The sequence below is a fragment of the Rhamphochromis longiceps genome, linkage group LG13 (genome assembly GCF_057381845.1).
Source record: "Rhamphochromis longiceps isolate RC_006_pf linkage group LG13, R_longiceps_female_GT1.1, whole genome shotgun sequence".
Classification (NCBI taxonomy): domain Eukaryota; kingdom Metazoa; phylum Chordata; class Actinopteri; order Cichliformes; family Cichlidae; genus Rhamphochromis; species Rhamphochromis longiceps.
The window spans coordinates 250,005-270,395 of record NC_140569.1 but is presented as its reverse complement, the minus strand read 5'-3'; the positions used below and the strand labels follow the sequence as shown (position 1 = coordinate 270,395).

The window sequence follows — 20,391 nt, the reverse complement described above, 5'->3', positions numbered from 1 at the left end:
TTCTTTCCAAGTTTCTTAGATCACTATGACCTGGATGACTGAGAACCTTCACAGACATCCTTAACCAACCAATCCTCATACACTCTCGACAATATCTGTATCAGCTTCCTCATAAGAAAAATGAAAGGACTTTAGTATTGTATCATTTCAGTTTGGTCATTTCATGATTAGTATTGTTCTGTTCAACCCTGTTGATTTTGGACTAGCTACAGATTGTTTTGGTTCTGACTCTTTAATGGTGTTTTTCCACATTAATTGTGTTTTATAGCACTTTTAATTACACTCTCTAAACTCACAGTGGTTGGATAATAATACTCTGAAGGCCCTAATGGAACTAATGGCTTTTTAAGAAAAAGCATGTTTCATGCCCCAATATTTAAGGAACCCAGGAGAGACTTGTAGTGGTATACAGTGTTCCCTCATTTATTGTGGGAGTTACGTTCTAAAAATAACCCGTGACAGGGGAAATCTGCGAAGTAGCCAACTTTATTTTTTACAATTATTATAGATGTTTTAAGGCTGTAAAACCCCTCACTACAGGCAAAAACATTTTCACACTTTTATCTCTTGTTTAAACACTCTAAAAGTTGAAACCTTTGTAGAAAAGTCCAGTATTATAGGATGAAAGCAAAGATCCAAATCTTTGCTGGTGGAGGCAGCTACAGTTGTAGCCACAGCTGCCCTGGGGCAGACTGACAGAGGCGAGGCTGCCATATCGCACCATCGGCCCCTCTGGCCAACACCAGTAGGCGGCAGGTGAAGTGTCTTGCCCAAGGACACAACAACCAAGACAGACAGAGCTGGGGATCGAACCGGCGATAGCTGATGATAGATGATACTTTTTGCTCTCAATATTTAAGCCAATTAAAATTCCTAATGCAAACTGGTCTTTCAAATCAATTATCAAATCCAACAAGTGTTCTTCCATCCAGAGTTACTAATGTTAGGGGAACAGCGTCTCCTGTCCTCTTGTTTGTCACACAGAAAAAATGTTCCACTTTTGACTTCCAGCTAATTTGTTTTGTATTCTTTCTTTATTGGAGTTCAAAAGCCTTGATTTGAGTTCCGTTCCCTTTATGAAAGCAAAACACACTTCACTTTTTAAAAATTTGCTCCCTCTTGTTCTTAGTCCCAGCCCATAAATAAAAGCCATTGTATTCTAGTTCCTTGTGATTTGTTTATAATGGAAGTCACTATGCTGGAAACCTCCATTGTAGCTTGGATTAGCTGAATAACAAGATGAGCAAGGGCAGTTAAGGAGATCTCAGAGGGCTTTGTTTTGCAGAAGCATGGAAACTACAAGTTCTTCCAAAAACAACCCTTGCATGAGGCTATGTGGTGAAAACTGTTGTTTTACATTAAAACTTATGTTCAAACAGTTAAACTTTTTTTTTTAATTCATTGAATGTTGTGATGTTAGTGCATCAGCAGGATACTTTGTGCTGTCAGTGAACAGGCCAAAATAAACGATTCCCTTGCCGTAAGGTAGTAAACAGCCCCTCCAGTCATTACTACTGATTTTATTCTGGCCTGATTAAGTGCAGGTGTCTTTCATTATGTTAATTTTGTCTGTAAAATGTACTCTTCTTGTCATACTAATTTTGTCTCGTGCTTTTTTCAGGGTCCTCCTGGACGAGCAGGCTTTCCGGTAACTTGTTTTAACCTGTCTCTTTGTGTGTCCTCATGCATAGTATTGATGTGCGAGTGGTGGAGTATTAACATCTCAGCTGCTAGTTCAGAATGAAATGTGCAAATTACTACTTGTTGTTGCTTGTTGATTTTGTCACAGTTTAATGAAACTTTAATGAAAATCAAGATAATAACACACCGTTATCTTAATAGTCTTTAAATAGTCTTTAAAGGACTGTTTCCCAGAAATCAGGATTTGAAAAGGTTAGACTACCAACTTGTGCACATCCTTACAGAACCTGGAATACAAATACACCAGTATAGATGTACTATTGCAGTGAACTTTGCAGTTTTTATCACTTATATGATGAAAAGTTTCAGAGATGTCAGTACAGCAGTTGAATAGCACACACACCCTAACAGTATCCATTTGTAACACTGTGTGCTGTGATTGCGCACCTGTCCAGCTCTTGGTCTTTTTGATTAAAACGTCCATTCTCCAGCGCAAAGCTTACTTTTAATGTGTCATACACATATGGAAGTATGTACATGCAAGCATGTGTTTTCTGTTAGTATATATGCAAGTGTGAGTGTGTATGTAGCTGACTAGGAAAGGCAGAAACAGGGTGTACATGACCGTTGCAGCAATCACATTTCCCTCTTTGCAAAAAATGAATTCAGAATCAGAAATGGTAAATGGCCTGTATTTATATAGCGCTTTACTAGTCCCTAAGGACCCCAAAGCGCTTTACATATCCAGTCATCCACCCATTCACACACTGGTGATGGCAAGCTACATTGTAGCCACAGCCACCCTGGGGCGCACTGACAGAGGCGAGGCTGCCGGACACTGGCGCCCTCTGACCACCACCAGTAGGCAATGGGTGAAGTGTCTTGCCCAAGGACACAACGACCGAGACTGTCCGAGCCGGGGCTCGAACCGGCAACCTTCCGATTACAAGGCGAACTCCCAACTCTTGAGCCACGATCGGCGAAAGGGTTTTATCGCCAAATGTTGAGCAGGTTTACAACATTAGGAAAGTGCTGCGGTGCTTCAGTGCAAACATACTGTCATAAATTACACTTAAATAGACATGAAAATAAAAATAAGAATAAGATAAGAATAAAAATTAAGAATAAGAATTGGATGAGATTTTACCAAACACCCAATTCACCTCACTTTACTATAATGAATGTTGTACTCTGTGGTTCCAGCAAATAATCATGTTGGGCACTTTAAAGACTCCAGGTCCAGATTAAACTAAATGCAGTTTTGGCGGTGCCAGATTCTCCCCAAAGCCCTGATTTAAATCGGGACCTTGAACAGGAATTATTAACAAGCATTATTGCATTGAATAGTTGCAGAATCATGCTGTCAGCTCACAACTAAGTCAGAGAAACTTTTTTTTTTTTTTTTGTTAAAGTTTGGTAAATTAAAAAACCCCAAACACCTAGGTTAGACTGCAAAAGGCAACAGTGTGTCTTTATGTCATTGGATGAACATTTAGTAAATATAAACTACACTATCATCTTGGAACAATCAGACTTTATACTATACACATGTAAAAATAGATTTAGGAATCAAAGCCCTGATCTGAAGCTAAAACCTGGCTAATCACCCAATCATGACTTCCTATCTCAGGTGGTTTTCAACCCGCTGCCCTTACCGTAACACTGTCTGGAGATATAAGATGGAAAAGTGTAACAAAGTAACAGGGCTACTAATAACTTTCTTCTAATGACATAAGAAATTACTGCAACTTTCTTCCATCGTCTTTCATCTTGAACTTTGCAGTGTTGAATGAGGCATGATTATTTGATAATTATGTGATTGTTTTTCACAGTGATCTTCTTTCTGCTCCCATAATTTGGGCATGGCATGTTGAATTGGTTATTCTGAATAACAAAAATGATCATCTTCCTTAAAGGAATACCATGACATTAAAAACTTTAAAAGCTTTTGTAGCAGTAATGCTAGCTGTGTTTCCATACGACTCCTGGCTACTAACTGATGTCAGAACAAAGCATTTAAGCTCTTTTAAATTTGTTATTCTCTTTTCTAGTTTTGGCTTCCATTAGGATATAAATGTGCTAACATTCGTCTCACTAACATGAACCAACCGTTGTTTCTATAACGCATCAGTGAAAAAATGAGATTAGCATAGTTCCTTGCAAATGAGAGAGTTGCAGAGACGATAAGTCTGAATGCCATGGTATCCCTATAGAACATCTGATTGACTCCTGTTCCTTCTTAATTTGCATTGGACATTAGGGTGGCAAAGGAAGTATGGGAATTCCTGGGAGAATGGTGAGTGAATTGGGTTCATGCATCACCAGCACTAGTGATAGTTACATTCAAAAGCTCTTACAACACAAATGCAAAAGGATTAATGTTACAGGATTAGATTACAGTTATTTTGAACAGTATGCATTAATACAGAAGTAAATGATCAGTACTGTGATAACAAAGTTTTCTTGAAGTTCCTTTGCTATCATTTTGAATTACAAGCCACCCAGGGTGGAAGAAACATTAAAATCCTTTGTCTAAATAGGAGTACTGATAGCGTAATGAAAACACACTAACTTAACTCCGTGCTGCCTTGAGCTTGGCCTCTAGTCTCCTTCTCCATGGAGGGTACGGCTCCTTGCGGCTGTTTGTCTTATAGCTAAGCATCTCAGTCATCACTGCTGTCGTGGTGTTGATTAGCTGTTTGGTTACCATAATAGTCGAAGGAGGGATTTTCCGTAATGCTGCATTCACATCTTTGAGGAAACGTTCAGAGGGGACTTCATGTAGTCTTGGTAATCAACCATGGAAGGTCCAGGTTTCAAGCTCAGCCATGATCCCATCTCTCAGATTAGCTGCTCATGCATTCGCACTGAGTTTGGTACCCAATCTTAGAGTGTGGGGATGATGATATCTCCCCCTGACCTCAGGTTCTGCCTCCCTGTTGCTGTTTTACCTCATCAATTTCAAGTTGTGATAGCAGTTGTTTCTTCCAGATGTTGGAACACTGAGAAACTAGTTTTGCCATTAGTCGAGACGTTGGGTGTGGAGAATTCCATAGTAAAGTAAAACTTTATTTATATAGCACCTTTCAAGATAAAAATCACAAAGTGCTTCACAGAAGCTAAAACCTAAAAATAAAAATCAACCAAAAGCAAGTTTAAAAAGATGAGTTTTTAGCTGTTTTTTAAAAGCGACCACTGAGTCCACACATCTCAGGCTCAAAGGGAGAGAGTTCCACAATCTGGGGGCCACAGTTACAAAAGCTTTGTCGCCTTTTGTTTTCAGCCACGTGTGCTGGACAGCAAGCAAGCCCTGGTCACATGACCTCAGGGACCTGCTGGGAATGTATGGATGTAAAAGTTCACTTATATATGTTGGTGCTTGTCCATGCAGAGCCCTGAAAGTCAAGGTCAAAACCTTAAACTGGATTCTGAATTTAACTGGGAGCCAGTGCAGCTGAATCAGCAGGGGTGTGACATGGGAAAACTTGGAGGACTTGGTCAGAAGCTTTGCAGCAGCGTTCTGAACAACTTGCAGACGCTCCAAAGAGGCTTTACATAAACAAGTAAACAAAGAATTACAATAGTCCAGACGAGATGAAACAAATGCATGAATGACAATTTCTAATTCGGAGCGCGATACAATGGGACTCAGCTTAGCAATGTTTCTCAAGTGAGAAAAACAGGAGCGAACCAGAGATTTTACATGGGCATCCAAAGTCAGAGCTGAGTCAATACTAACACCAAGGCTCCTGATAGACGGTTTTGCAAACGTAGCAAGTGGACCCAAGTTTTCCATAACACTAGGTACATAGGTCCCATATCCTCTGCATGTAACCCCTTCTGCTTAGATTGCTTGCGTGATAGCTTTCCAACAGCCCTGTGTTCTTGCACCGCATTATTGGAAAACTGTGCAGAAAATATCAAAAGTAAAAATAATTATTATGCAGAAAACTGTTTCCCATCATTGTTAGCTGGATTCACTTTACAGCATATATTTAAGGTTGAACTCATTCTGTTTAATGGTCACCATCATATTCTATAAATGGTGTGGTGGGTGTTCTGTGACGACCACATATCTATGAAAAGTTGTTCGTAAGATCAGAAACACAGGTCTGCATCCTGATTTTTCAAAAAGTCAATTAAAAGTAAGATAAATCAATCAGCTGAATTAAAATGGTTGAATAGTGTGTGACAGAGTTAACAGGGGGATTAAAATATGAGTAAAAAAGTGAAAGTGGCGTGTTGGCAAACAGCTGGTTAAGCCCATCACATTCATTCATTCTCATAGATGCTAATCTGACCCTGCACCTGCTCAACTTGCATAAGTTATTAGACTTTTATTAGAATGGTCAGAGTTGCTGTCCCCTCTCCATCATGGTCAAAAGTTTACTTGCTTATATAATAAAGGAGTTAAATAACTTTTTCACGCTCCATCCTCTCTTTATCACACATGTTGGCCAAGGTAATTAACAAGAGGACACTCATCGGTTACAAAGCTAAATCACTGAAGCTGGTTTGCTTCCTAATGCTAGCTGTGTTTCCATACGACTCCTGGCTACTAACTGATGTCAGAACAGTGAAAGCAGACCACTGTGTTCTCCCCTCATGTCACCATTAAAGGCCAGAGGTTTATCCACATTTGCAAACCACCAGAAACCAACTGCTGGTCTCTCAGCTTGCCCAGCTCCAGTCGCTGTTAACGGGAGATGGACAAACCATCAGCGACAGAGACAACTACACTTTGCTATGAGATGAAATAAGCTTTCAGTGCAAATTATAACTTAATACACAATAATATAATAGTATAACTTAGTAGAAAAGTAGCATAGTAGCAGCAATACTATAATGTAGCAGAAATGATATGATTTAGCAGAAATACTACATGATAGTAGCCAACAGCAGCCTCAAGGCAGTAATGTAAAGGATGGATGCACATATTAATTGACAGGAGTTTTATGACAGCGCTGTCTGAGATTGTTTATTTGTAGATTTGACAGGGAAAGCAGACAGTGATGGAATGTGTTACATTACTTTGAATGCAAGCTGTGCAATCACTTCACCCTGGAAAATAATACAAAATGGAAAAAACTAAGTGTATACACACACACACACACACACACACACACAATACAACAGCCCGTTATTGTCGTAGTACATGAACAATGAAATTATTGTGGGTGCTTCATACCAACTGTGCCAGAATAAGATATAAATAGTTGATTTAAACAGTTGGAATAATTAGCAAACAGGAGTAATATATACAGTCAATGGGGATAAATGCAAAACAAGACAAATTCATGCAGAAATAAGAGAAAGGCCTGTCAAGAGGCTGTTTGTGAGTTTGGAGGTGTGGGACCTCCAAACTCACAAACCCGAGGGCAGCGGGTCAAACAGGTGGTGGGCGCGGTGTAGTGCTCACCTATGATGCTCCTGTTTTCCTGAGAGAGGAGCTGGCGATGGCTTCCAGGGGTGGAAGAGGGCAGACAGTGATTTTGGGGCAGTGTTAATTACCCTTCCTGTTCTCAGGAAAGCCATATATATCACATTCCTCCATTTGATTTACATATACAGTAGTTCCCTTTAGCTCTTTCACCATCACCACCTCCGTCACTAGTCCTAAAGATGCTGCATGTCCCGAGCCCTCTCCATGTATCTAACACTGGTTCCTCTCCCTCTCTCTCTCGCTCTCTCTCTCCCTTCTTGTGTCTCTCCCCCCTCTACACACCTACTTGCATGTGACTGTGTCTGCTGTGTCTGATCCCAGGGCTTAAAAGGACACGCAGGGGAGAAGGTAAGTTTAGGAACACATGCCATTAGATGGTCCATATACAAATGTAGTTATTTAGCACAGTTAAAAAAATAACTTGATTAAACTTTAACTAAATGTTGGAGCTTAATCCTGAAATTCTATTTTTACTTTTGACTTCTTTGACTTTGCTCATCTGTGATTAACACGGCCCGATTGCAGTGAAATATAAATAGACTTGGCTAAGGTGTGACTCAATGGGTGGTGGAAGTAGTGGTTAGAGGTGCATAACTGTGCACTTCATTGTATGAACAGGGATGGGATTTGGATCTCTATTTTTCAACAGCATGTGGGTCTGTAAATGGTTTCCCACCCCAGTTAGGTCACCTGAAGTCTTTACACTCTGAAACACCAAAGTAACAATTTGTTACGCAGGCATCTGAAAAGTCTAATTTAAGACTCCTAAGTCTGTCCCCCAACTGGGGAGACCTTTACACAGGCAACGGCAGAGTACATGACAAAATTCTAGGGTGCTAAATTAGCTCACTTGGTAGAACAGGTGATCCGTGTCCACGAGGGTCAATGCAGCAGTCTGAGTTTGTTCTCTGCTCCTGAATGCTGTATTCTGTACTATGATGGACACTACACAATTTATTTAAAATGCTGTTCACTCAGCAGAAGTAGAAGATTTAATAGTTATTACCCAAAATATTTCTATTATTATGTTATTTATATTATATTGGAGAAGAGAAGAACAAATGCCAGACTGGTGACCATTATTCCAACTGCTATAAGTCTGTAGGGTTAAACACACATTAAACACACAGTCTCTAAAGAGGGAGAGTGTCAACAAGCAAAATCTTCCAATCTGTCAGATGCATATACAAATACAGATTTGTTCTCATCACTCTGAATTCTTGGCTGAAATGTGTAACAAAGGGGAAAAGCAACAACACATACCAGAGAGTCAAATGTGGTTGTTAGCCAATACATTTTTTAAATAGTCAGTCATTAAAATATAATTTTAGCCTTGGATTGCCTTACAAAAATTGTAACCTGATCATCAGGATCCATAAAGTGCGGAGGAGCAGACAATGTGGCTACTTTATGGATCACAGTGCAAAATATTTATCTTTGTAGGCTGAGAATATGCTTCAGTAGGTAATGATCTGTGTTTCGTCTCTTCCCGTAGCTGTCAGGACAAACAGAATGAAGGAATACCAAAATTATACATGCAGACATTACTGCATGTAATCTCTTAAAGCCACAGCTGATGGAAAGTGATCTTTGTGGGATTAAAAAAAAGTTTATTTAGGATGAAATAAGATCCATATTCTATGTGTCTGCTTTTGAACAACAATTGGTTTTGTTTTCTCCGAGTGGGTCCTGGTTTTGGTTGAAATTCAAACCCTAACCTGTGACTTCTCATCTGTACAAATGAAATTCTCTGACTTACCAAAGCGGGAGCACACCAAGGAAGCAACAGACAACAACCTCAAATTAAACGAACCCTCTTTTTCAATCATTACTTTTACCTTCTGGTAAAACGTGAAGTACCCTCTGAAGATTTACTAGAAGATGTAAACACAGCACTAAGGACGATACCAACTGCGACCATCCAATCAGCTAATCAACACCACGGTAGCAGTGGTCTGTAAGATGCTTGGTTACAAGATGAAAAGCCACATGGAGCTGTTTCCTCCATGGAGAAGGAGACTAGAGGCCAAGATCAAGGTAGCATGGAGAGAAGTTAGCAAACTTTTGAAGCTACAGAAAGGTGTAATAAAGAAAAGGTACCTAAGAAGTACAGAGTCCTTGGAAACTGCCAAGGAAAGACTCACAGCCTTGTCCAGCCACTTGAAGAGGTACACTAGAGAGCTAGAAGGCAGGGGGAGAAACCAGGTCGACTCCACAGAACAATCTAAGGTGTACTCTCAGTGGCAGGGAACAATATGAGAACAGCACCACCAAGGCTGGAGACGGAGCAATACTGGAAGAGCATATGGGAGAAGGACCCAATCTATAACGACAATCCACAGTGGCTAGTGAATCTAAGAGACCACAGTAAACTCCCTGAATAGTCCAGTAGGGACCACAGTGGCAGACATCCAAGAAAGGGTATGAAAAGTTGGACAGCATTAGACCCTGACATGATTCATGACTACTGGCTGAAGAAGCTGACGGTACTCCATGAGCCACTGGGAGCACAAATGAACCAGCTGCTAGTTTATGAGAGACACGCAGAAGGGACCAGTTCCATCCAACTCCCGACCAATAACCTGCCTATGAACTGCACAAGATCCACAGGACAATAAGAGCCTTCATCAGTAATGCAATGGGGATTCGGTGAACAACACTAGAGGTAGGGCTGGCCCAAAATTCATATCTCGATATTCCTTAGCTGGATGGTGATATACGATATATATCTCAATATTTTTTAAAACCATAAAGTAAGAACAAAAAGAGAGTTTTTAGTCAAAGCTGTGTCCCAGATCTCACACAGGCACTTTTATTAACGTACAGCGTAGATGTAAATAAAAAGAATTACTCGGAAATAAATTATAATTTTTTATTAAATAATAATGCTCCATAAATAAAATAAAACAATGTTGTTTTTGTGCATAACAAACTGCTCACAATTGTGCAGTCAAGATGTAAACTAAAAAGACACTGAGCATAATAACAAAGACAGATTTGCAGCTGCTCTGTTCCCAAGTTCTACTGTGTGACTGAGTTTGAAATCCTCTTTGTAACCATGTCTCTTAATAAGTGCCATATGTGGTCCTTACGCACACAATACGGTAATATTACATTGAAGCCCATGCGTATCACTCCGCGAGGCTCCTGACTACGGTAGCCGTAATGCTCCAACAATCCATCAAGCGGTGCGGCTTTGTAGCTTAGCAAAGTCGTCCAAAAACATTTTTTGACAGATTGCTGAGCGCCGTGTACCACAGAAAATCGGTTCGCGGTCAGTAAGCACAACCAGAATTCATACATAAGGTGCACCGTCGAGTTTTGAGACAATGAAAGGATTTTAGATGGCGTCAACATGTTAGCCCAGTTAGCTCGTTAACCCGTTGACGCCGTCCAGCCCCACGCACGGGGTGATCCGCGGTAACTCGTTAACGGAGATTTGCCGTGTTAATGCAGTTATGGCGTTAACATCATTTTAACGAGATCACTGCTACCAGCACTAAAATAGCAATGTCCAAATGTTTAGTTTTTACCGACCAGCTCCTCTTTGATAGTTGGCGTGTCCATCTTGTCGTTGCCTGCAGGTGAAGCGATGGGCGAGGGGAAGTTGTGTTCAGTGAAGGAGAGAGGCGAGGCAGAGTAACGTTGCGTAGAGACAAAAGTGGACGAAAGAGAGGCATTATAACGTAACATAGACTATATCGATATAAACGATATTGTCACATCTCATATCTCGTATAAAAATATATCGATGTATTTAAAAACTCAATATGTTGCCCAGTCCTAACTAGAGGCCAACACCACAAGTAAACATCAATTGAGGGATCTACCAAGGAGATGCTCTGTCTCCACTGCTGTTCTGCATAGACATGGACCCCTTTGGTGAGATCATTGATAAGACTGGCTACGGATACCAACTATGGAATGGAGCAGTTGTCATACATTAAGCTGTTTGCCAAGAGTGAACAAGACATCGATTCACTGATCCACACCACCAGGATGTACAGCAGCGACATCGGAATGTCGTTCGGACTGGAGAAGTGTAGACAGATGGTAACGAAAAGAGGGAAGGGGATTGCACTACCAGAAGGCAATACTGCAGACATAGAGGACAGCTACAACTACCTGGGAATGACACAGGCAAATGGCAACCATGAAGAGGTCACTAGAAAAGCTGTAACCACCAAGTACCTGCAGAGGCAAGTCCTGAGGAGTCAGCTGAACGGTAAGAACAAGATCCGGGCTATCAACACCTACGCCCTGCCCGTGATCAGGTACCCTGCTGGGACAATAAGCTGGCTAAAGGAGGAGATAGAAGCCACTGACATCAAGACCCTCGTCTTGATTCTTCTATCTCCTCCTGACCATACGTAGAGAGTTTCACCCAAAATCCAGCACCCTGAGGCTGTACGCTAAGTGAAAGGAAGGAGGCCGGGGCCTAGTGAGCGTCAGAGCCACTGTCCAGGATGAGACAACAAACATCCATGAGTATATCAGGAAGACTGCCCCGGCTAACTGCGTGCTCAGTGAATACCTCAGGCAGCACAAACCCGAGGAAGAGGAGGCGCCTCTCTGCCATGGAAGGACAGGCCCCTGCATGGTATGTACCACCGGCAGATAGAGGAGGTGGCTGACATCCAGAAATCCTACCAGTGGCTGGATTGAAAGACAGCACGGAAGCACTAATCATGGCAGCACAGGAACAAGCTCTGAGCACAAGATCCATAGAGGCTGGGGTCTATCACACCAGGCAGGACCCCAGGTGCAGGCTGTGTAAAGATGCTCCTGAGACAATCCAGCACATAACAGCAGGGTGTAAGATGCTAGCAGGCAGGGCATACATGGAACGCCATAACCAAGTGGCCGGCATAGTGTACAGGAACATCTGTGCCGAGTGTGGCCTGGAAGTCCTGAGGTCAAAATGGGAGATGCCCCCAAGGAAGGTGGCGAACAACTGAGTTAAGATTCTGTGGGACTTCCAGATACAGACGGACAAAATGGTGATGGCTAACCAACTGGACATAGTGGTGGTAGACGGAGGAAGACGTATGTGATAGTGATCGATGTAGCAGTTCCGAGTGACAGCAAAATCAAGAAGAATGAACACGAGAAGCTGGAGAAATACCAAGGGCTCAGAGAAGAGCTGGAGAAGGTGTGGAGGGTGAAGGTAACGGTGGTCCAAGTGGTAATCGCAGCGCTCGGCGCAGTGAATCCCAAGGTAGGCGAGTGGCTCCAGCAGATCCCAGGAGCAACATCCAAGTTCTCTGTCTAGAAGAGCGCACTCCTAGGAACAGCCAAGACACTACGCTTGAAGGATAGACCGCCGCAGGATGTAAAGTGTTTTCTAATATGTTAAAAAGTTGAGCTACAACAGTAATTATCTAGAGCTATCTGTAAAACACATGCATGTCTCTGGACTATGGGGGGAAGCCGGAGTACCCGGGGAGAACCCATGCAAACACGGGGAGAACATGCAAACTCCACACAGAAAGACCCCGGCCTGATGGTGGAATTGAACTCAGGACCTTCTTGCTGTGAGGCAACAGTGCTTCCCACCGTGCCATCGTGCTGCCCATTGATATAACTGATATCAGTGGGCATTATATTGATATAATTATTCAACACAAAAAAGTTCAATCAGTTTTTGATTTAACCATCGGGAATGCGTACGATTGGCAACCATTTTATATTTATATGTCCCATGTCATTGAACAGTTTTGTGGCAAATAGAGAGTGAACCCAGATGCAGGACTCAGCAGACAGAATTAATCTCAAAATCACAGCTTTAGGATAGGATAGGATAGGATAGGATAGGATAGAACTTTATTAATCCCTCGGGTGGGTTCCTCTGGGAAATTCGACTTCCAAAAAAGCACAGCAACGACCGAAGTTACAGTTACAGAATTGTTATATATATATATACACACACACACACACACACACACACACATATATATAAATACAGAGACAAATATAAATAAAATATACAAAGGGGATAAATAGAATAAATAGGAATAAAAAATAAAAATACAAGTGAATTGCACATTTCAAGTATGGAGTCTATTGCACTGTTGACTATTTACAAAAAGTATTGCACAAGGTATTGTACAGTGAGGTGAAGAGGCACTACAGCTTAGTTGTTCCCCCCTCCTTTGTCCTCCTGTCTCCCCTCCCTCTCCCCTCCAGAGAGGAGTTAAACAGTCTGATGGCGTGTGGGACAAAGGAGTTTTTAAGTCTGTTAGTTCTTGTCTTGGGGAGAAGCAACCTGTCACTGAACAGACTCTTCTGATTGTTTATGGCCGTGTGCAGAGGATGCCCAGCATTGTTCATAATGTCCAACAGTTTCTTTAATGTCCTTTTCTCTGCCACTGTCACCAGAGTGTCCAGCTTCATGCCGACCACAGAGCTAGCCTTCCTGATCAGTTTCTCCAGCCTGGATGAGTCCCTCTTTGCTGTGCTGCTCCCCCAGCACACCACAGCATAGAAAAGTACTCCAGCAACCACTGACTGGTAAAACATCCTCAGGAGCTTCCTGCAGATGTTAAAAGACCTCAGCCTCCTGAGGAAGTTCAGTCGGCTTTGGGCTTTTTTATACAGGTGCTCTGTGTTTAGCTTCCAACTACTCAGAACCCCTCCTAGATGGCCAATCTCCTTGCCCCATCTCTAAGGGAGAGGCCAGCCACCCTTCGTAGGAAGCGCATTTCCACCGCTTGTGTCTGCAGTCTCGTTCTTTGTTTACCGCAGTGACCTAACCCTCGGAGATAGACGAGTTGTCCCTGTCGTCCCCAGACTCTCCGTCCTCCATGGAAGACGGGCTAGTGGGATTAAGGAGATCCTCAGCAGCGCTTCACTCACACATGAATGTAAACATTTCTTAAAACCAAAGGAGCAAATAAAGAGTGCAGAATAAAAACACTGGATCAAAGACCCAGGACCATGACAGTGACAGTAATCCCACACTGCAAATGCTTTTCTAAATAGAAAAAAACACAATGGAACATGATCAGTGGCAGAGTGACAGAGAACGGAACAAAAAGCAGCAAATGAACCAGAACCAGAGTTAAGCAATGTGTGGAGAACTATTCCTGAATGCTATTCAAAGAAATTAGAAGGAAGAAGGTTGTCCAAGAGACAGTAGTTCAATACGTAATTGCAAGTATCTCCCATTTTCCTAGCAAAATATGAAGAAACAAGAGGTTGCGCTTCATGCATTACTGCACATTTTAATAACATTCTTCCATTAAGTCTAATCATTTATAGAACCCTTAACCTCCTAGGACCTGGCGTCCACATATGTGGACATCACATTTTGGGTTATTTAGACCAAAATACTCAATTTTGCTCTGCAAGGGCCTGATATCCACTTACAAGGACATTATACTGCTACTGTTCTATCGAAATTTAAAATGAAAATCCTCATATGTGGCTCTCATTTTTGTTATAAACAAAAATTAGGTTAAAAAAAATAAATCTGCTAATTCTTTGTTTTTACATTCATCAGGTCCCAATCAGCCCAAATATCAAAGAGAAATTAAAAATGCATGCCGTGGAAGAGTTCGGGTCTTAGGAGGTTAAACAAGGATCAGGAGTTAGTTCAGTAGCCACTGGTGTTTACCCACTATCACCAAATTTAAACCAGCTTAGAATTTAAACCCCAAGTAACCAGACATTGGTGTCACATCAGCTTTACATTTCTTTAAACATTTAAACATTGTATGTGATGAATTGCTGTAGCCATTTACCTTTTTGTTGAATCCCTCTGATAATATTTATAGATGTGAGTGCTAGAGGAAGGAATCCCTTTTCCTGTCTTTCTGTCTGTTCATAGGGAGCACCAGGTGAGCCTGGCCTGTCTATCATTGGACCAAGAGGACCTCCTGTAAGTGTCTCTCCCTAGAACTACGAACCCTTTTACCTTTAATCACGTCTGCTTGTCTATGCAGCAAATGTCTTTATTAGCTACCACTGTTGTAGAACTCATCACATCAGTTTTGTGGACACCAACAGACTTTTCAGCTCTATTAATTAAATTAGACAACTCCTTACTTTTCAGGTTTGTGGAGTACTGAGCACGGATTTATGTTGGCTCGGCCAAATTGTCTTTATTCAAGACTGAGTCACTGCTCCATGACAGAATATTGTTATATAATTGCAGAGTGCATGTGTAAACGATTGCATTGGAAGTTAAGTTAGACTGGATCACTAGTCATCGTTATTTTATCAGGGAACAAAGCTGGACGCTCCATCCTTGTCCAGCTGGGCTCACGGCTAGTTATCCAGTCATACTGGTTTCTCTTGTTTTGACCAAAATTCTCAGGTGACAACACGAGTTGAATGTTTCTCCCCGTTTATAGTTTACAGGAGGGCAACTAGCCAGCCTAAGCATCTGTTTTTCTTAGTGTTCATTATTATAGTCTATCCTTTTGTATGCCCACTTTTCCTGTATTGTAATAGGCATTTCTAATAAATAACAGGCTGCAGAAGAGACTCTGCACAGGAGAATCCAAGAAGAGTCAGTCGCAAACACATTACAGTTGTGAACAAAAAACAGAGCGCTGAGGAAAACAGGAGGTTATGCAACCCGAGGCAAAACAAATGCTTCAGCATCTTTAGCATTTTCAAATTCAAATCAAATTCAAATTTTTATTTGTCACGTACACAGTCATACACAGTACGATATGTAGTGAAATGCTTGGACAACTGCTCGTGACCTAAAGAAAACAAAAAAGGAAAAGACTATGAATAAGAAAGGAAATAAATATGAAAAATTAAAAAGGGTAAATTTAACTAGGAAGGAATAAAATATAAATTAAGGTTAAAAATGAAATAACTGTACAACACAAATTAGAATGAAGGGTAAATTTAACTGGGAAGAATAAGATAAAGATAAATATATAAATTAAAGTTGAAAATAAAATAACTGTACAACAAAATACACAATATAGAACTATATAAGAATGTATGAAGAAATCTAAATATAAATAAATATATACACAATAACAGCAGCTGTACAAGTATTAACCGGAAATGAAGAATATAGTGACCAGTGTTGTGCAAAACCAAAGTCCAGAAAGTCCAGTGTGTGTGTAAGAACCATATGTGTGGGTCAGTACTGTGTGGTGGTGTGATTGAGAGACCGTATCGCCTGCGGGAAGAAGCTCCTCCTCAGTCTCTCTGTGTTGGTCTTCAGGGAGCGGAATCGCTTTCCTGACCTCAACAGAGAGAACAGTCTGTTGTTGGGATGGCTGAGGTCCTTCACGATCTTCCTGGCCTTGGTCCAGCACCGCCTGCTGTAGATTGAGTGCAGGTCAGGGAGCTCGGAGCGGATGGTGCGCTCAGCTGACCGCACAACCCTCTGTAGAGCTCGTCTGTCCTGTCATTTTGTCATGTCACTGGGTTGGATGAATATGTGGTACATTTTGAAGCTTCACAGTCATTGCTGGCCTGAGGCGAGACAGAACATTTTTCAGTATCTGATTTCCTCGTGTACACAGAAGGAAATCGCACACAGTGTATTCACCATTTACAAAATACGTAAAAATAGCGGAACCGTTCTACTCTCAACTACACTTTTCCAGGCTTTATGTCAGACTGTCGGATGCATGTTAAACACTCATGGTTTTCTCTTTTTTTCATCTCTTTAGGGACAACCTGGTACAAGAGGATTTCCAGGATTTCCAGTAAGCTATAACCACCTGTTTGCCAGGGTTGTTTTTAGGCTATAATACTTCATGAATTAGCTGGTGATTGACGATTTTACTCATATAAAATATGTAAAAACATTTTCTGCACTCCTTTAGATAAAATGGAACATCAAACCAAAATATTACCATCTTCTCATGATTAGATTGCCACTTTGTGAGTGCTGCTCAGCACAGTAAACACAGACCAATAACTGTTTTAACTAGTAGCATACTGGTAACAGCACCTTCCTTCTACTACCACCAGCACTGCCATCTGTATGTCTGAGCAAGATACACAGTCTTTATTTAATTGCCAGTGTATTTCCTAAAAGTTAGAAATTGCATCTTTGTGAGTCAGGGACTATAACACAATCTAAATGTTGTACTGTCTTCTCCTCTCCTCTCCCAGGGTCCAATTGGGTTAGATGGCAAGCCTGTGAGTACCATTAAGTTGCTTTTGCAAACTGGAAGAACTGAATAATTTAGTTCCTTCACTGGTCATTAATAAAAATTCTACCAGCCATCATCATCTTTATTATTATTTTTTAGTTTAGTGATGTTATATGTTTGGATTGATTTAATTGTTTTGCCTCCACAAAGGGACAGAGTGGACCAAAGGGAGACATGGTAAGTCATAAACATAAATAGTGCCAATCAAGCACTCGTTATAATATAACATGAAAAGTACACAAACAGAACAAAAACAAAATCTTGTCCCGTAACTACCTGGTACTTCTCTATTTCCCGTGCTTCTTATTGCTTGTTGCTGTCTGCTGGGACAGACACATCTGTCCCTGCATTCTTCTGCTCCTTGTCAACCTCCACTATATGTTGGCTTGACTGTGTGGAACTCGACGCCCTGTTGTTCTTAACCACCTTTGGTGGTGTCTCCCACTGGGGCTTAGGGACTGGAAGTCCATATGCAGTCCCATCCTACAACTATCCTGCAACAAGGTCTGCAACCCTGGGCCTGTCAGCTGTAGTAGACTCTTGCCTCTACGGATCTGGTGTTTAGGATCTGTTCTTGTGCTGTCGTCCTCTGTGCTGTCCTTTAGCCATCGTTAGCTCTCTCCCAGCCGATCGTCCCGAGCAGTTGGGTAGGAACAGGAACCGTATCCGGAACAAAAGTCCATCACCAACCTGCCAAGGGAAAACTCTGGCTACTAGCAATTCTGTTTTTAGAAATATGACACAGGGTTATGTCAGTCAAAGGTTTTAAGGTTAATAATGAACTGGTGTGTAACTTTGCAAAAAATGTCAAACTCTGTAGTTTTCTTTGTTTCCCTCCCCCAATTGGACGGGGGGGGGGGGGGGGGGGGGGGGGGTGTAATGCAAATGGCCTGATTTTTGTATGACGCTTTTCTACTATATCTGAGCACTTGAAGTTCTTTACACAACCTGCCTCATTCACCCATTTACACAAGCACGTTTTTCTATAATTTTTAAATGTAAGTGTTTTCAATCTGTCATTCACACACTCTCTGATTGTTGCATCAAGTCAAGTCAGCTTTATTTAGATAGCACATTTAAAAGACATCAAGTGTGGGCCAAAGTGCTGAACAGAGGGATAATATAATCAAATAAAACAGAATTAAAATAGATAAGATAAACAACATCAGAGAGCAAATTGGGGTTAGTGTCTTGGCCGAGGATATTTGGCATGCAGACAGGAGCAGCCAGTTTTCTCCTTAAAAACAATGTAGGTTTCATAGACAATTGTGAAACTATCTGGGAATGTTAGGGGAAACAACATTCTTCCCACTTTGTATGGCTGGACAAAGTTGGACTGAAAAACAGCACAGAAACACTAATCATGGCAGCACAGGAACAAGCTTTAAGCACAAGATTGATAGAGGCTGGGGTCTACCAGGTTCAGGCTGCACAGACTGTTCCCTGAGATATTCCAGCACACAGCAGAATAGTGCAAGATGCTAGCTGGCAGGTTATACGTGCCATGAGCAAGTGGCTGTCGTAGTACACAGGGAGATCTGTGATGATTATGGCCTGGAAGTCCCAAGGTCGTATCCAATTATCCAGTGGGATATGGCCTTTAGGATGGTTGAAAATGACCCAGCTAAGATCCAGTGGGACTTTCAGATACAGACAGGCCAAGTTCAAGCAGAGGAAGACAGCTGTAGCGTTAGATGTAGCTATACCAAGTGATAGCGACATCGGGAAGAAGGAAGATGTGAAGATTAAAAAATACCAAGAGCTGAGAGAAAAGATGTGGAGTGGTCCCTGTGGTAATCAGAGCACTCAGGGCAGTGATGGCAAAAATAGAAGAGTGGCTAAAGCAGATCCCAGGAATGGCAGTCGCAGGAACCTAGTCCTAGGAACACCAAAGATACTGCCCAGGACCCTCAAGATCCTAAGTCTCTGGTAGAGAACCCAAGTTTAAAAGACAGAGACCCCCCACAGGGCAAGTGGAGCAGCCCTGTGCAACAAAGTCGTTCTTTAACAAATTAAAAACACAGTGAATATAAAGTTGGGATAGACTGGATGGATGGATTTGTGCCCCTCTTCCTGAGTTCTTTAATAAACCAGTTGCTGAGATCTGACAGCTACTTGTGCAGGTCACATCCAGGCCTTAGTGGGAAGTTAACCTGAGTGGGTTCGTTCCTAACAAGAAGTTAGAACAGTCCATTTTTCAGTTTGATTGATTATTCTGAGAAAATGATTTTCACTCATGTTAAGTCTTTCACACCTTGCAGCAGCTAATCAATGCCTAGGTCATATTTAAGACAAAGTGTTTTCCTGGTGTCTTTCAGGGACAGCGTGGTCCTAAAGGACACCCAGTAAGTATCTGAGACCTGATGTCAGTCCTCTGATTACGCACTGCTCAGCTCTTTGCTACCTTTGTAACCAACTCCTCTTTTCTTTACTTGTGTTCTTTTGCTGTCCAGGGGGAACCTGGACCTAAAGGGGAGAAGGTGAGATTTTTATTTTTCATGTTTTTCTTTTATTATGGCTGGTGAGTGTACTACCCTTTATTTGATGAAAGAAGTACTCACACCATTTAATTAAAGCATCAGAAGCATAGATTGTATATAAAAGACGGGCCACTGATTTCTGGAGTCCACATTTGAAAGAGTAAATGTCTGCTTATGGCTTCCATCATGTTGTTTTTTAGAATCAGGGCAAGATAGCACAGAGCTTATCAGCTTTAACTAGCATATCTCTACAGTGTGTGGTAGCAGTAATGTAAGCAGTGTGTCAGCCTCAGAGGGCAACATTATGACACCATCAAGGTGTATGCTATCACATTTGGGAAAACTCTTCTTGAGCTACAGAACTCAACACAGTTTCCATAGACTAAACTACACTCACCGTGTGAAAGGGCTAGGGTTAGGGTTATGGCTCTTTATGCCATTCAGATCAGTTTTCTGATACTCTAACGATCTCTTTCTAATTCAACTTTTTTCGTTTATTCAAGGGTATCTGTGGCGATTACACACATCGGGTAAGGAAACATTACTACTAAACTAATTCTTTGCTGGTTCTCTTTCAGAAGAAGTCAAAGTTTAACATATTGAGTGTGTTATTATTATGTTCTTTTTTTAAGATTAACTAATAGAGTCGTTAACGATGACAAAAATAGATGAATGATAGGTAGCACATGTGGAA

General features: G+C 41.5%; 1 protein-coding gene across 1 annotated transcript in view; it reads left to right on the top strand.

Moving 5' to 3' along the window:
* Positions 1-1,627: 1,627 nt before the first annotated feature.
* Positions 1,628-20,391, top strand: part of col13a1 (collagen, type XIII, alpha 1) — a 67,246-nt gene continuing 48,482 nt past the window's right edge. The window contains exons 1-10 of the mRNA XM_085427277.1: positions 1,628-1,648; positions 3,902-3,937; positions 7,406-7,432; positions 14,913-14,963; positions 16,729-16,764; positions 17,177-17,203; positions 17,368-17,394; positions 19,536-19,562; positions 19,671-19,697; positions 20,201-20,227. Coding sequence (XP_085283403.1) covers positions 3,917-3,937; positions 7,406-7,432; positions 14,913-14,963; positions 16,729-16,764; positions 17,177-17,203; positions 17,368-17,394; positions 19,536-19,562; positions 19,671-19,697; positions 20,201-20,227 — 270 coding nt within the window. The 5' untranslated portion in view covers positions 1,628-1,648; positions 3,902-3,916. The remainder of the gene's footprint in view (positions 1,649-3,901; positions 3,938-7,405; positions 7,433-14,912; positions 14,964-16,728; positions 16,765-17,176; positions 17,204-17,367; positions 17,395-19,535; positions 19,563-19,670; positions 19,698-20,200; positions 20,228-20,391) is intronic.